Source organism: Nerophis lumbriciformis, linkage group LG04 (assembly GCF_033978685.3).
Source record: "Nerophis lumbriciformis linkage group LG04, RoL_Nlum_v2.1, whole genome shotgun sequence".
In the NCBI taxonomy this organism is placed as follows: Eukaryota; Metazoa; Chordata; class Actinopteri; order Syngnathiformes; family Syngnathidae; genus Nerophis; species Nerophis lumbriciformis.
In genome coordinates this window covers 10,131,811-10,148,006 of record NC_084551.2, presented here as the reverse complement: position 1 = coordinate 10,148,006, position 16,196 = coordinate 10,131,811, and the positions used below count along the sequence as shown (strand labels likewise).

The window sequence follows — 16,196 nt, the reverse complement described above, 5'->3', positions numbered from 1 at the left end:
GGACAAAACATACATGCAACTAAACAACTATTGTTATTTGTCAAGTGCACTAATCTTTCTTCCTAATTTACATGTTGTAAACAAAAATAAAGGGTTATAGCAAATATTGGCGCAAAACTGTCCGCAATGTGATCAAGCATGCTTGACCAGTTAGGTCTGGACTGTTAGCTAGGAGCACCTGGAGTTTTGTTAATTCATGTCAACAGAAGTGTTTCGAACAATTATTGTATTAGTATGTACTGCAAACCCCTAGTCATAAATAGTGGCCGTTGTTGCGCTTACAGTGTCAGAATTGACACCTAAATGTTAAAATCATGACTTTACTTTTTCAAAAAAATAAACAGTATTTTTCCCCCCGAAAAAAGTCTTATGAAGATGAGTTGTCAAAAACAAGAGTGTCCAAAGTCTGGTCCAAGACAATTTGTGAGCACACAAGGTTGGTAATTTCTTGTATTTTAGTGATGTGATTTAGAAAAGTTAACATGATAGGCTATATAGGCTACGAGGAGCATGTTTAGACACTTCCTATTGAGAAATGCAATTTATCTTCCGCAATGGAGGTGATTGTTATTACCTTAGGGGAGCGGCTCCACACATAATTAACTGCTAGAGAATATTTCAAGTTTTACATGCAGATTAAATGCAAATATTAGCCAGAGGGGTTCAGCGTTTGTGATTGGCATTTTAAGAAAATCGTCCTATACTGATCGGTGGCTAATCGATCAGCACATACCTAGAAAGTACCCCTAATTTAAAAATATTGCAGTCTAAAACACCACACTTGTCAATATTAACAAGTATAAACAAATGTTAGTAGCATATTACCGTATTTTCCGCACTATAAGGCGCACCGGATTATTAGCCGCACCTTCAATGAATTACATATTTCATAACTTTGTCCACCAATAAGCCGCCCCGGATTATAAGCCGCGCCTACGCTGCGCTAAAGGGAATGTCAAAAAAACAGTCAGATAGTTCAGTCAAACTTTAATAATATATTGAAAACCAGCGTTCTAACAACTCTGTCCCAAAATGTACGCAAATGTGCAATCACAAACATAGTAAAATTCAAAATGGTGTAGAGCAATAGCAACATAATGTTGCTCGAACGTTAATGTCACAACACACAAAATAAACATAGCGCTCACCTTCTGAAGTTATTCTTCATTCGTAAATCCTTCGAATTCTTCGTCTTCGGTGTCCGAATTGAAAAGGTGCGCAAGCGTGGTATCCAAAATGGCCGGTTCCGTCTCGTCGAAGTCATCGGAGTCAGTGTCGCTGTTGTTCTGTGAATCCTGCCTTCCGGAAAGCTCGGACCACAGTTGTGACCGAAATATCTGCCCAGGCATTTACGATCCACTGGCAAATGTTGGCGTATGTCGTCCGGCGCTGTCTGCCCGTCTTAGTGAAGGTGTGTTCGCCTTCGGAGCTGTGTGAAAAAAGCCACCCGGCCTCTTCGCGTAAACTTCCCTTAACCACTCGCTCATCTTTTCTTCATCCATCCATCCCTTCGAGTTAGCTTTTATGATGACGCCGGCTGGAAAGGTCTCTTTTGGCAAGGTCTTCCTTTTGAATATCACCATGGGTGGAAGTTAGCATGGCAAGCTAGAACCACAGTGAAGGATGACTTCTCATTCCCTGTGGTGCGAATATTCACCGTACGTGCTCCCGTTCCACAGTGCGGTTCACAGGAATATCAGTTGCTGTGAAATACGGTAGTAATCCGTGTGCGGATGGAGAGATTGCGTCTTTTTATGAACCGGATCCTTGTCGCTTAGTAGGAGCCATTTTGTGGTCTTTACAGATGTAAACAGGAAATGAAACGTACGGTGATATCCGCGCGTTTTTTCTTCTTCTTCCGGGGGCGGGTGGTTGCTTACAGTAGAAGAAGAAGCGCTTCCTGTTCTATGGGGGCGGGTGCTTTCCTTGGCGGTTGCTTGCGTAGAAGAAGAAGCGCTTCCTGTTCTACCGGGAAAAAAGATGGCGGCTGTTTACCGAAGTTGCGAGATCGAAACTTTATGAAAATGAATCGTAATAAAGCGCACCGGGTTATAAGGCGCACTGTCAGCTTTTGAGAAAATGTGTGGTTTTTAGGTGCGCCTTATAGTGCGGAAAATACGGTACTTACAGACACAAAAGGCCTCATTTCCTAAGATCTAAATACCACGGGCTGGACAGCGTGTGCAAAATATTAATTAGCGTGTACTATGAGTGTTGCATGTGATCTACTAAAACGGCATGTCCAATTGAAAAGTGATGCAGACTGCCTTATTTAAATGAGGATTTTGCGTGCATTCGGGGCTTCAACCACGGAGACGATCATTTTCTGTAAAATTCATGTTCTCATGCTGTGTGCAACGTGTTGAACCAGCAGCACACATCTATAATCTGTAACACCTTTTCTGAATTGCAATCTAGACAACAGAAGCATATGCACACTGACAATTAATTCTGTGTGCAAGGCTGTGGATCGCATCACCAGCGCATTTGTGCGTCTGGAATGAATGCAAGAAAATGCATAACGAAAGACGTCTTTCTGTGCAGGAGATATATTATAGTATTATATTTGCTGAAAAAAAAACCCAAAAAAACGACATTTAATGAAATACATTTTAATCAGCCTCTTAAGTCATCCAGCAGCTATGAAATCATAAAAAGAAATTGCTGAATAGACAATATGTGTAATATTTTTTAGTTCTGTCAGTCCAAATATGTTGATAAACACACAGGATTCTATGTCCATCGCAGCAGGAGCACTTCTTTTCTCACAGTTGTGTGGTCTGTGCCCGGTATACACGTTCTTCTGACACGTGCGAAATAAAACGCAAAATAGTGCTCACAAAGAGGTGATGAGTGTTGAGTGTTAATAAATCACAATGAGCATGTTAAATAAACACATTTGCATCTTCTCCTCCCACTATTGTGGGCGTTTGATGATCAACATATATTTTGCATACCGGTATTAATGAAAAAAGACACGCAAAATTAATTGCACGCCTTATACTGCTAAATTGACAGACGACACCTTTAGTAGATCGGCTTTGCATGTGCTATTAAATTATCAAGTTTTTTAGTACGTGCAAACCTTTAGTAAATCAAGCCTAAAGTCTTCAAGGAATAAGCATATTAGAAAATATCCAGTAACAAACGTGTCATGTGTTCATGAATTTAATTTGATGATTTTTTTTTGGGCCACCAGCAAAACAATTACCACTCCACTTTAACTTAAAGACGGGAAAAGTACACCTAAGGCAGTCAAATAATAAATTTGTGTTTTTCAAATCTACTAATGTTCACTACAAAAAAAAAATAAAAGTGTGGATGATTCGTGCCGACATCATCTCTGTATTGGCCAATAATCAAGGCTACCATTATCAGAAATGAATAGTTTTTACCCCTTCAGCCCCAGTAAAAACTTGAAAATAAGTTGACATGCCACAGCATTGTTAATTTCGTAAACTCAAAAAGTGTAATTCAAAACGAACTGTCACCAATTTCGTGAGGACTCATTTCGACAAAAGTAGTACATAATTATGAACGTTACCTTCCCTCGACACAGGAAAGCCAGTAAAGTGCACCACTGCTCATGCTTGTCTCCTCCTCCCACCACCGGGGCCTTTTCATGTGCTAGGAGGCTGACGAAGCGGGCAGCCTGCCGAGGGCTCTCGAGCAGTCGGCCAGCCCGCAGGACCCGCACGTAGGAACACACCGGCCTGTTGATTCCATTCTCATCCTGCAGATTAGACAGAAACCGAAACAAAGCGCTGATAAATAATTCCACTGCAAATATTACCTTTTTCTCTGAAAGTAATGACCAAACCTGTGCAAATATTTTGACCATTTTGGACTCGTTTGATGAGCGGATTTCAAGAAACTCCCTCCACCACTGTTTGGCATAAACCAGGAAGACCCTTTCCCTCTCTGCTATCCTCTGCTTTTCTATTGTTCGCTGCATACCAAAAATGCAACGTAATAGAATTAATAATAACAATGGATTCAAACAAAAAAATAATAATATTTCAAGCATTGTTGATGTCCTCACCTGTGTGCTAACGATGTCATGGCTCAGTGTCTCTGTGAGGGGAGGATACAGCTCTAGATCGATGGTTAAAACACCAGCCGGCAACTTGCATTCACTTCCTGGTGACACAACACATTCCTTAGATGGCTCCTAATTTAAAAATTGCTTCATGTTGTTTGCAAGGGTGTGAGACTACACGGCATCATCCTCTTAAAGTTCATTTAAAAATATAAACACCTCTGCGTAAACAACACAGTAAACATGACGTGTGCTATCATAGATCAGGGTTGTAACGGTATTGTAGAAACCATGGTAAAGCAGTTGCAAAATCTTCACAATAATGCTGTGATGGTAGGGCTGGGCGATATGGAAAAGTATATCTCGATATATTTTTACCTAAACTATTCGATATATATCTCGATATATTTTTCGGTGAAAGTATACATATAAAGATATTCATTTTTGAGTGATATTCAGTGAAATTGAAGTGAATGACAACTGTACTGTAAACAGTCAGTGGCACTTTTTTTGACCCAGTTAGTAAAGATGGGTAAAAACAGCACAGAAAAGAAACTGTTTAAGTACCGTATTTTTCGGACTATAAGTCGCAGTTTTTTTCATAGTTTGGCCGGGGGTGCGACTTATACTCAAGAGCGACTTATGTGTGAAATTATTAACACATTACCGTAAAATATCAAACAATATTATTTAGGTCATTCACGTAAGAGACTAGACGTATAAGATTTCATGGGATTTAGTGATTAGGAGTGACAGATTGTTTGGTAAACCTATAGCATGTTCTATATGTTATAGTTATTTGAATGACTCTTACCATAATATGTTACGTTAACATACCAGGCACCTTCTCAGTTGGTTATTTATGTGTCATATAACGTACACTTATACAGCCTGCTCACTATTCTTTATTTATTTTAAATTGCCTTTCAAATGTCTATTCTTGGTGTTGGGTTTTATCAAATAAATTTCCCCAAAAAAATGCGACTTATACTCCAGTGCGACTTGTATATGTTTTTTTCCTTCTTTATTATGCATTTTCGGCCGGTGCGACTTATACTCTGGAGCGACTTGTACTCCGAAAAATACGTTAGTACAGAATTACATAACATAAATAAAATGGAAAAATATTATTTCTACGTAAAATAAATAACATAGCTGTGCAAATAATACAACATGTATCAAACTCAGATTAAAAAATACATTTGCAGGCAGGCACTTTCGGATTTCCCTTCCTGGTTCGATGACCCGCCCTATCTTGCCTCTGATTGGCCTGTCCCTAACCAATCGTGACTCATCGTAGTAAACAACCAACCAATCATGGATGTTCTTATACGTGCAAGCATGTCTTGGAAGGACGAAGGGGAGGGGTTTAGTAGCTCATGGAGGGGGAGCCGCGTTTGGTAATTTGAACGTGAAATACATTTTATCGATATTGCGATATTTTCTAATTCATATCTTGTTTAAAAATATATCAATAAATCTTACAAACTCGATATATCGCCCAGCCCTACGTGACGATTTCAAACAAAAACTTGGCGAGTGTAGTTTTTTTCTGGCACTTTTGCTTTGGCGGGTCTGAATATAAACTACATCTCCTAGAATCTTCTGCGCAGCACGGACCGCAATGTGGGGGAGTGGAGGGCCACAAAGGGAAGACAAAGAGGAAGCAGGAAGTGAAGTGTGTTCCTACTCAGTGGCCTAGTGACCTACTCAGTGGCCTAGTGGTTAGAGTGTCCGTCCTGAGATCGGTAGGTTGGGAGTTCAAATCCCGGCCGAGTCATACCAAAGACTATAAAAATGGGACCCATTACCTCCCTGCTTGGCACTCAGCATCAAGGGTTGGAATTGGGGGTTAAATCACCAAAATGATTCCCGGGCGCAGCCACCGCTGCTGCCCACTGCTCCCCTCACCTCCCAGGGGGTGATCAAGGGTGATGGGTCAAATGCAGAGAATAATTTCGCCACACCTAGTGTGTGTGTGACAATCATTGGTACTTTAACTTTTAACTTTTTAGTAGATAAGAGGAACTGTTTTTCTCAAAAAACATCCATAACTTTTTGAGTTACGTTGCTATCAAACAAACAAACAAACACTGGCAAAAACATAAGCTCTGTGGCGGAGGTAATAACCTCCTGCCACGTTCGCCTCGAGCGTTCCAAGCTAAAAAGCACCTGCTGCACACCGAAGCTACTTGATAAGCTACCATCACCTGGAAAAGATGAAGTTAGCGAAACTAAACGTCATTTAGTGACATATTACATTATTAAAAATTTAAGAAAGTTAACTTTTCTGAGAAACCGCATTTTCCATTCTGATATTAAAACTGCCCACAGTAAAGAACATTGCTTCTTGAGAGACACATTGGATGTTGCAGCACAATCCTTTGTACTTGAAAATACTTGTTTGTAGAAATAAATATAATTTGAAGATTTTAGCATTATGTTTGTGTTCAATTACAGTCAGTGTGTTTATCATAAACATTGCTGCCTCTTCATTGTATACACTTCGGCATTTTTACCAAGTATTTTTATTTTTTTACATATACCACAATAATATCATACTGTGTTAATACCGTACCGTGAGATTTTGATATCGTTACATCCCTATTATAATATATTATATATACAGTTGCATTAACTAATAAATCATCTCTCTGTGATGTTATTATTTGATACGCAAAACTTTGATTAGAGTAAAAAAATATTGGTATGTAAAATTAGATGTTAGTAGGAATTACCGTATTTTCCGGACTCTAAGGCGCACTTAAAATCCTTAAATTTTCCCAAAACTCGACAGTGTGCCTTATGTAAGGAATACATTTGGTTGAGCATACCCACCTCAAAGCTACAGTATTTTATTTGGTACAAGGTGCAATGATAAGTGTGACCAGTAGAGGGCAGTCAAACATAAGAGATATGTGTAGACTGCACTATGATGGGTCTCCAGTAAACAACACCAACATTTTAAATGTTCCATTGAAAATATAGAACATTACACACGGCGCTCAAAAATCTATCAAAATGTTTTAGTACGACTTTGGTAAGCTATGAAACTGCACTGCTTGATGGATTGTCGGTGCATTAAACATATGAGTATTATTATGGTGTGTGTATAAGGTAAGACATACTATCTGGCGTTTTGTTTCACAATATAATGCAAAAGCAACTTTTGTTACTTTTTGGTATCTGCTGATCTGTATTTGGGATCTTCGTAAATCCTGAAAAATTGCACGCGTCCGTGCCGACGCCGTAGTCGATAAGCTTCTTCTTTTTCTTTATCTTCTTGTTATGGTACATTCATCCTCCGCTGTTGCCATTTCTAATATAAAGTAATGTAAAGTTCTTACTTATATCTGTCAGTAAACTCGCCATGAAAGCGCTAAAACATACCGGTGTAGTGAGTTCACATTATTCACCCAAGGAACTTTAGTTATTAGAGTTCCGGTCGGACGGTTTTTCACAGGACACATTTCCAGTGTGGTTAAAGTTAAAGTACCACTGATAGTCACACACACACTAGTTGTGGTGAAAATACTCTTGTTTCCGGATGAGGACATGCTGCTCCGTTATTTAAGTAAAGTCTGAATGTCATTAAAACAGTTAGCTCCGTCTTTTGACACTTCTTCCACTCCCGTCCTTGCACGCTACACCGCTACAACAAAGATGACGGGGAGAAGACGCTGTTGAAGGTGAGCCATGTAAATAAGACCGCCCACAAAACGGCGCATCCGGAAGTGGCTGTGAGAAAGCGGCTTGAAGATGGTCTGTAAAACATTATCTATGCAACATTTTGACCAAAGAACCACCATTACGTGTTATGTAGACCACAAGGAAGTGTTTTCAAGTTATAATAATAATATGACTCCTTTAATACGCCCTATAATCCGGTGCGCCTAATATATGAAAAAAGATCAAAAATAGACCATTCATCGGCAGTGCGCCTTATAATCCGGTGCGCCCTGTGGTCCGGAAAATACGGTAGTCGGATTCCTGCGTGTGTGCAAGTGGAAATAGATTTTCCCAGGTTATATATACAGCACAGAAAATTTCTCACCCACTCCCATCAACTCTACAGCCAGGCTGGTCTTCCCAGAAGGTGAGCTAAGGACTGTCCTCCAGTCCAACAAGTAGGAAGACACCAGCGTCGTCTCGCTGGAGGTGTCAGTCTTGATCAGCACCAAGTGAATTGGGTCGCGAATGGACAGCATCGTTGTTGCATCTGCCATCTTATTGCTTTCTAGTGCAAAACCAAAAGGTCATTTCAGAATTGTGTTTATGCATTTACTGCTGGATTTGAACGCAAACAACTCAGTCATGTGACAACGGGGCTCATGTCTGTGTACCTGCGCCATCTGTGTGGATATGGAAGAGGAAGCCCTCTTGCAGGTCAGGTTCACAAGCACACGGTACCGGCTTGGAGTGAAACCTCTGATTTCTGAAGTGCAGGAATAACGTGAACGTGGAGCATACCTGACCAGGTAAAGGCTCTGGCTCCTGGAGGTGCTCCAAGAAGGCCTTACCACCAAGCACTTTCAGATACAAGTAACGTCTGGACGGGTCGATACTGGCTACAAGGACAGAAGACAGTTGAGTTGAGTTTGTGTTTATTTCGAACATGCATGCATACAACATAATTTTAATTTTCCTGAGGGAACTCTCCTGAAGGAATCATCCATCCATCCATCCATTTTCTACCGCTTATTCCCTTTGGGGTCGCGGGGGCGCTGGAGCCTATCTCAGCTACAATCGGGCGGAAGGCGGGGTACACCCTGGACAAGTCGCCACCTTATCGCAGGGCCAACACAGATAGACGGACAACATTCACACACTAGGGCCAATTTAGTTTTTCCAATCAACCTATCCCCAGGTGCATGTCTTTGGAAGTGGGAGGAAGCCGGAGTACCCGGAGGGAACCCACGCAGTCACGGGGAGAACATGCAAACTCCACACAGAAAGATCCCGAGCCCGGGATTGAACCCAAGACTACTCAGGACCTTCGTATTGTGAGACAGACGCACTAACCCCTCTTCCACCGTGCTGCCCTGAAGGAATCAATAAAGTACTATCTATCTATCTAACATGATACATCACAAGTTCCAGTTTCTCTATTCAACGTGTTCGAAAAGGAGTAGGAAGATTATTTAATCCTACCCCTTTTTCTTTACATAGCAGTTGCTAAAGCGTTTGTTCACTTCCTGTTCTCAATTTATTCACAATATACTCCATACCTAATAATATTAAAAATAAAGAAATAATAGTGAAGTAAGTTCATATGGTGAGATGAATAAAATGATCTAGAAAATGAATGGATGGTTGAAGTAAATTCAGAATGTTTATCATGGTTCTTTGTACTTTGTAAACACTTTAAGTTTGAAGAGTTTCCTGAAGTGGATCACATTAGTACATTGTTTGATTTCTTTGCTTAATCCATTCCATAATTCAATTCCATATACTGATATACTGAAGGTCCTAAGTGTTATACGTGCGTACAAATGTTTTGAATTACACAGTAACAGTACATAAAAAATGTACTATGTGCTATTACGCTGCTTGTTACAGATTTAGTAGCAATATTTCTTACTTTTTGTCATCTGGATGTTCTGTTTGTCTGTCAAGAGAGGGACACCTTTTGAAGGAGATCCTGTGTCTCCGTGTGCGTGCTTCTGCTAGCAAAGCAAAACATGAAAAAACAAAGATATCAGTTATTTTAGTCAAATAAACCATACAATAAAAAGCTTATTTCTCTCAATCATCAGAGGAATACAATGATTAGTTTGGTTATCGAAATAACACAGTAAGATTTTAAAGCAACCTGTGACAAGCGTATGTCCTTCATCACGTCATCAATAATGCCCCGGCGCTGCAGTGCGTTGAGGAAGTCGTCCTCAGACAGGACTCGTTGTGCTGGACCGTGGTCCTCCCTCAAAGTCTCAGACAGCACCTCTCGGATTTTTCCATAGATATCCATCTAATAGGCAGACAGTAGAAAAGGAAAAAAAAATATTACGGTCTATTCCTTTCACACTAGCTGTCACAAAAAAGGACAATGCAACTATTATCAGCTTTATAATCCTCCTCTTAGAGATGCGCGGTTTGCGGACACAACCGCGGAGTCCGCGGATTATCCGAGGGTCGGGCGGTTGAAAAAAAAAAAAAATAGATTTTATCCGCGGGTCGGGTGGTTGAAATTTAAAAAAATTAGATTTTAAATAGATTCAGGCGGGTGGCAGTTAAACCAATTCGGAAATATATATACATAGTTAAATGTTGTTACCCACATACGAAAAACGAGCAGGCACCTGCAGCATATGCCACAACAGAAGAAGAAGAAAAAAAGAGATGGACACTTTTACGGAGCGGAGAAGGGACGCCTCGCCGGGGTCCGGGACCGAGGCCCCTTCCCCCGAGAGGGCCCTACCGGGAGCCGTAGCTGAGGTGATCCGCGAGAAGGGCCCGACGCACGTCCAGGGTCACCACCGCGCCCACCGCACCGACACCCTGCCTCGTCCGCCTTCAACGCGGCCGGCGTCACGCGCAGCAGGTAAGCAGCTTACCTGCCCGCCACCCCCGTTGCCGGGGGCTCGTAACAGGGGTCACTCCGCGCGCTCCGCCCGCGCAGCTTACCAGCCCGCCACCACCAGAAAAGGTGTTGGTTGATATAGACAGCAGGACGGTGGCCATGGAAGTCGGAACCCGCTAAGGAGTGTGTAACAACCCACCTGCCGAATCAACTAGCCCTGAAAATGGATGGCGCTGGAGCGTCGGGCCCATACCCGGCCGTCGGCGGCAGCGAGAGCCGCGAGGGCTAAGCCGCGACGAGTAGGATGGCCGCCGCGGTGCGCGCTGAAGCCTCGGGCGCGAGCCCCGGTGGAGCCGCCGCAGGTGCGAGGGACATCGCACCTCCACGCGCTTGGAGGTGCGCTCAGCGCGGCTCCCAGATGATTGCGCACTGGTGTGCGTCTGGGTCGTCACAGCGTGGCACGCATTTAATGTCTCTTCTGCATTGGATCAGTCGCCTTTCTTTAACAGGCAAAAGCTTTATAACCTCACTAATGCCTTGCATCGTCTATATTAGATATATAACAACGGGCGGGTGCAGTTTTGATTAAATGTTAGTTCGGGTGGATGCGGATGGTTGACGACTTTTCTGATGCGGTTGCGGATGAAATAATTGCCTATCCGCGCATCTCTACCTCCTCTGCTGTTTAAAGTTCTGTGTAGGTCATTTGGAAAGGGAACACGCCCTATCCTTCAAAAGATAACTAGATCAGTGGTACATGTACCACTACTGGTATGCGGGCTCCATCGAGTGATATGCCAAAGAGAGGCTTTAAATATGTATTGTATATAAATTGTTGATGATTTTTGTGCATTATCTGTAATGTTACAGTGGCCAAAAATATGAAATATACTTGTTAAATAAAATATCTGCTTTGTTTTCAATGAATGCTTGGGCTTACTACGCTACTGTATTTTAATGCTGGTCACTATGGTGGTACTTGGAGAGCCACGATTTTCCTAACCGCTGAACTAGATCATAAGCAAGATATTCTGGAGGAGCAACTGGTTATTTTGCTCATGGTCACGGGGGAAGTCGCCAAAATCAATAATGGTGAGTGTGAAAACTATGCATGATCCTTAAGCCCCATCTTTACACAAATAATTGGAAATATTTGTGATTCCTGGTATTGTCACAATATACACAAGCCACCTGGAGAAAACCTATACATGAGAGAACACACAGAAGATAATACTAATAATAACAAAATAAATGAACAAATTAGAAAGATAGTTTGACAAAAACATATCTTTGAATCTCAGTAAAACTAAAAAATAATGCTATTTGGTAACAGCAGAAGAGAAAGTCAAACACAAATACAGATAGACGGAGTAAATATCGAAAGGGTAAAAGAAAACACATTTTTGGGTGTAATAATAGATGATAAAATGAATTGGAAATCTCATGTAAAAAATAAACAACATAAAGTAGCAAGGAACACATCAATAATGAATAAAGCAAAACATGTTCTAGACCAAAAATCACTTCATATTCTCTACTGCGCACTAGTGTTACCATCCATCCATCCATTTTCTACCGCTTATTTCCTTCGGGGTCGCGGGGGGGCGCTGGAGCCTATCTCAGCTACAATCGGGCGGAAGGCGGCGTACACCCTGGACAAGTCGCCACCTCATCGCAGGGCCAACACAGATAGACAGACAACATTCACACTCACATTCACTATGTTGATTTAATAAAAATTAAAAAAATTAAAAAATTAATTGTTTTTTTTTCTTGTGTGGCCCGGTACCAATCGGTGGTTGGGGACCACTGCTATATATGACCTACTCCTTATAGATCATAATCTATTTAATTTGTTACTCCAAAGACATGCACCTGGGGATAGGTTGATTGGCAACAATTTTTTTTTATTTTTATTAAATCAACATAAAAACACAATATATACACTCTGAGTTATTGTGTAGAAATATGGGGAAATAACTACAAATGTGCGCTTCATTCACTAACTGTGTTACAAAAACATCAATTACAATAATACATAATGTTGGATATAGAGAACCTACAAACCCTTTATTTATTAAATCACAATTATTGAAATTCAACGATTTGGTGCTTTTGCAAACAGCTAAAATTATGTACAAAGCAAACTATAACCTGCAACCCAAGAATGTACAACAATTCTTCTCAACAAAAGAGGAGAAATATAACCTTAGATGACAATCTCATTTAAAACATTTGTATGCTCGTACAACACTTAAAACCTTTAGCATATCTGTATGTGGAATTCCATTATGGAATGGATTAACCAAATAAATCAAACAAAGCACCTATATGATTCAGTTTAAACTACAAGTGTTCACAAAGTACACAGAACAAGAATTATGATGAACATCTTGAACCCTTTTTTTTTTCTTGAGACAAAGATTATTTGTGTATTTAATATTTGTTTGCTTACTATGGTATATTATTTATTTGTTCACTGTTCTGTTACAGAGAACAAGGAAATTGGATAAAATTGCTGTGGTATGAAAAGGGGTAGGATTAAATAAACTCTGCTTCTTCCTACTCCTTTTCGGACGTGATGTAATGAAACAACTGGAATTGTGTGATACCATACCATTGTATGGTATGCATGTTCGAAATAAACTGAAACTGAACTGAATATTCACTAATCAGCTGACCAATTTGGGCAAATAGCTGATGAAGCAATAGTCATAACATAAATGAGTTGACATACAGTCGCGATCATCAAGAACATAATGTCATGGCTGTCTTGAGTTTCCAATCATTTCTACAACTTTTTAATGTTTTCTGATAGAGTGATTGGAGCACATACTTGTTGGTCACAAAAAACATTCATGAAGTTTGGTTCTTTTAGGAATTTATTATGGGTCTACTGAAAATGTGACCAAATCTGCTAGGTCAAAAGTATACATACAGCAATGTTAATATTTGGTTACATGTTCCTTGGCAAGTTTCACTGCAATAAGGCGCTTTTGGTAGCCATCCACAAGCTTCCGGTTGAATTTTTGACCACTCCTCTTGACAAAATTGGTGCAGTTCAGCTAAATTTGTTGGTTTTCTGACATGAACTTATTTCTTCAACATTGTCCACACATCAGGACTTTGGGAAAGCCATTCTAAAAACTTAATTCTAGCCTGATTTAGCCATTCCTATACCACTTCTGACGTGTGTTTGGGGTCTACACCCAAGACCCAACCTCCGGGCTGATGATTTTAGGTTGTCCTGAAGAATTTTGAGGTAATCCTCCTTTTTCATTGTCCCATTTACTCTCTGTAAAGCACCAGTTCCATTGGCAGCAAAACAGGCCCACAGCATAATACAACCACCACCATGCTTGACGGTAGGAATGGTGTTCCTGGAATTAAAGGCCTCACCTTTTCTCCTCCAAACACATTGCTGGGTATTGTGGCCAAACAGCTCAATTTTTGTATACTTTTGACACAGCAGATTTGGTCACATTTTCAGTACACCCATAATAAATTCATAAAATAACCAAACTTCGTGAATGTTGTTTGTGACCAACAAGTATGTGTTCCAATCACTCTATCACAATAATAAGAGTTGCAGAAATTATTGGAAACTCAAGACAGCCATTACATTATGTTCTTAACCAAGTGTATGTACACTTTTGATTAGTGATGGGTCCGGCAACACCGATGCATCGGCGCATGCGTCGAGCTCATAGAGCGAAACCCTGTGTCGGTGCGCGTACCGCTTTTAGAAAGTCACGTGACCGATCATGAGCTGTTTTGGTCACGTGACCGATACGCGAACTGTGTCGCACTGACGCCTCCTCTGTGCCCTGTGAGCGGCTCTTTTCTACAGCCGGAGAAATAATAACTAAGAAGAGAAAATGTCTAAAATTGAATACGTTGGAAAAACTGTTTTTTTTTAAAAATAAAAATGTGTAAAAAAATAATAATAATAATTTCCAGGTCCACAAGCATCCTCATTCACAACACGTTCTCTTAGATTTCCATGTTATGATACATGTTCACATTATTTATTGACTGTATCAAAAAAAGACAAAAAATATATTTTTATTTAAATGAAGTTATGAAATAATCCTAAATGAAATACAATGACTTGGTTTATATTATTGTATTTACTAGGTCAGTGGTTCTCAACCTTTTTTCAGCAATGTACCCCCTGTGAATTTTTTTTTAATTCAAGTACCCCCTAATCAGAGCAAAGCATTTTTGGTTGAAAAAAAAAAGATGAAGTAAAATACAGCACTATGTCATCAGTTTCTGATTTATTAAATTGTATAACAGTGCAAAATATTGCTCATTTGTAGTGGTCTTTCTTGAACTATTTGGAAAAATATATATAAAAATAGCTAAAAACTTGTTGAAAAATAAACAAGTGATTCAATTATAAATAAAGATTTCTACACCTAGAAGTAATAATCAACTTAAAGTGCCCTCTTTGGGGATTGTATTAGAGCTCCATCTGGATTCATGAACTTAATTCTAAACATTTATTCACAAAAAAAAAAAATCTTTAACATCAATATTTATGGAACATGTCCACAAAAAAATCTAGCTGTCAACACTGAATGTTGCCTTGTTGCATTTCTTTTCACAGTTCTTTTTGACAGACATTTTAGTGACAAACCTGAGCTTGTGCTTCACGGAGTTTATGAACTTACAGTCATATTTTGTTGGAAGTATTATTCAATAAATATATTTATAAAGGATTTTTGAATTGTTGCTATTTTTAGAATATTTAAAAAAAAATCTCACGTACCCCTTGGCATACCTTCAAGTACCCCCAGGGGTACGCGTACCCCCATTTGAGAACCACTGTACTAGGTCATAAAATCAGTGTCAGTTGAGTCGGTCCATAGGTTGCCTGTAGGGATTTTTAATGTCCAGCAGATGTCAGTATTTAGTGACACAGTATCGACACAGTATCAGTACAGTTTTGCAATGTGTCGAAACGCTTCATGAGGCCTCATCAGCCCATCACTACTTTTGATCGCTACTGTATATGCACAATAGCTTTACACGTGAGGTTTTAGATCATGTTCTATGTCTTGCTCTAAACAAATAAGCGTTTATGGTAAACAGGGGTTAGAACTAAATACATGACACTCCAAGACGACAGTTACATGTTATTCACCTTCATCAAATGATTGTGAATGATTTGCTTCAGCTCAGAGGCCTTCTCCGGAGGAAGAGACATAACCGCAGCTGGGCTCGGGTTGGATAACAGTCCGTTATTGGCAGCCCACTTTTAAATCTAAAAGCTGTGTTTTTAGTCTGACAAAGTGGCGTCTATGGAAACAACACGACGCCGAGCCAAACTTGCAGTTCAAACGGTCGCCAGCAGAAACTGCAGGGGGGAGGTGTCTTTGCATATGCCTGACTTTTCCAAACCTTTAACATACATGTTTTAATTATAAGTAACAACAAATCGTTACGGAATACAACCAATAATGCCTTTTTGACTACATGCATGATTAAATCACCGTATAGTAATGTTTTTGTAATACTTTTTCGAGGTAATTTACTCGGGACTATAAGTAGGTTACTTGTTCGTCATGGTCTGCGACGTGAGCTGAAAAAAGACCCTTTTGGCGATAAACATATATCGCAGTATAGAGTGTT

General features: G+C 40.1%; 1 protein-coding gene across 3 annotated transcripts in view; it reads right to left on the bottom strand.

Annotated features, from left to right (window-relative positions):
* cep76 (centrosomal protein 76) overlaps positions 1 to 15,930 on the bottom strand; it is a 28,098-nt gene extending 12,168 nt beyond the window's left edge. The window contains exons 1-8 of one of the 3 annotated variants that reach the window (XM_061944643.2): positions 15,709 to 15,930; positions 9,852 to 10,007; positions 9,621 to 9,705; positions 8,383 to 8,607; positions 8,094 to 8,276; positions 4,043 to 4,140; positions 3,821 to 3,949; positions 3,545 to 3,733 (exon numbers count right to left, since the gene is read on the bottom strand). In XM_061944643.2, coding sequence (XP_061800627.2) covers positions 3,545 to 3,733; positions 3,821 to 3,949; positions 4,043 to 4,140; positions 8,094 to 8,276; positions 8,383 to 8,607; positions 9,621 to 9,705; positions 9,852 to 10,007; positions 15,709 to 15,771 — 1,128 coding nt within the window. In that variant the 5' untranslated portion in view covers positions 15,772 to 15,930. The remainder of the gene's footprint in view (positions 1 to 3,544; positions 3,734 to 3,820; positions 3,950 to 4,042; positions 4,141 to 8,093; positions 8,277 to 8,382; positions 8,608 to 9,620; positions 9,706 to 9,851; positions 10,008 to 15,708) is intronic. The other 2 variants (XM_061944635.2, XM_061944627.2) reach the window with 2 other exon arrangements.
* Positions 15,931 to 16,196: the final 266 nt, after the last annotated feature.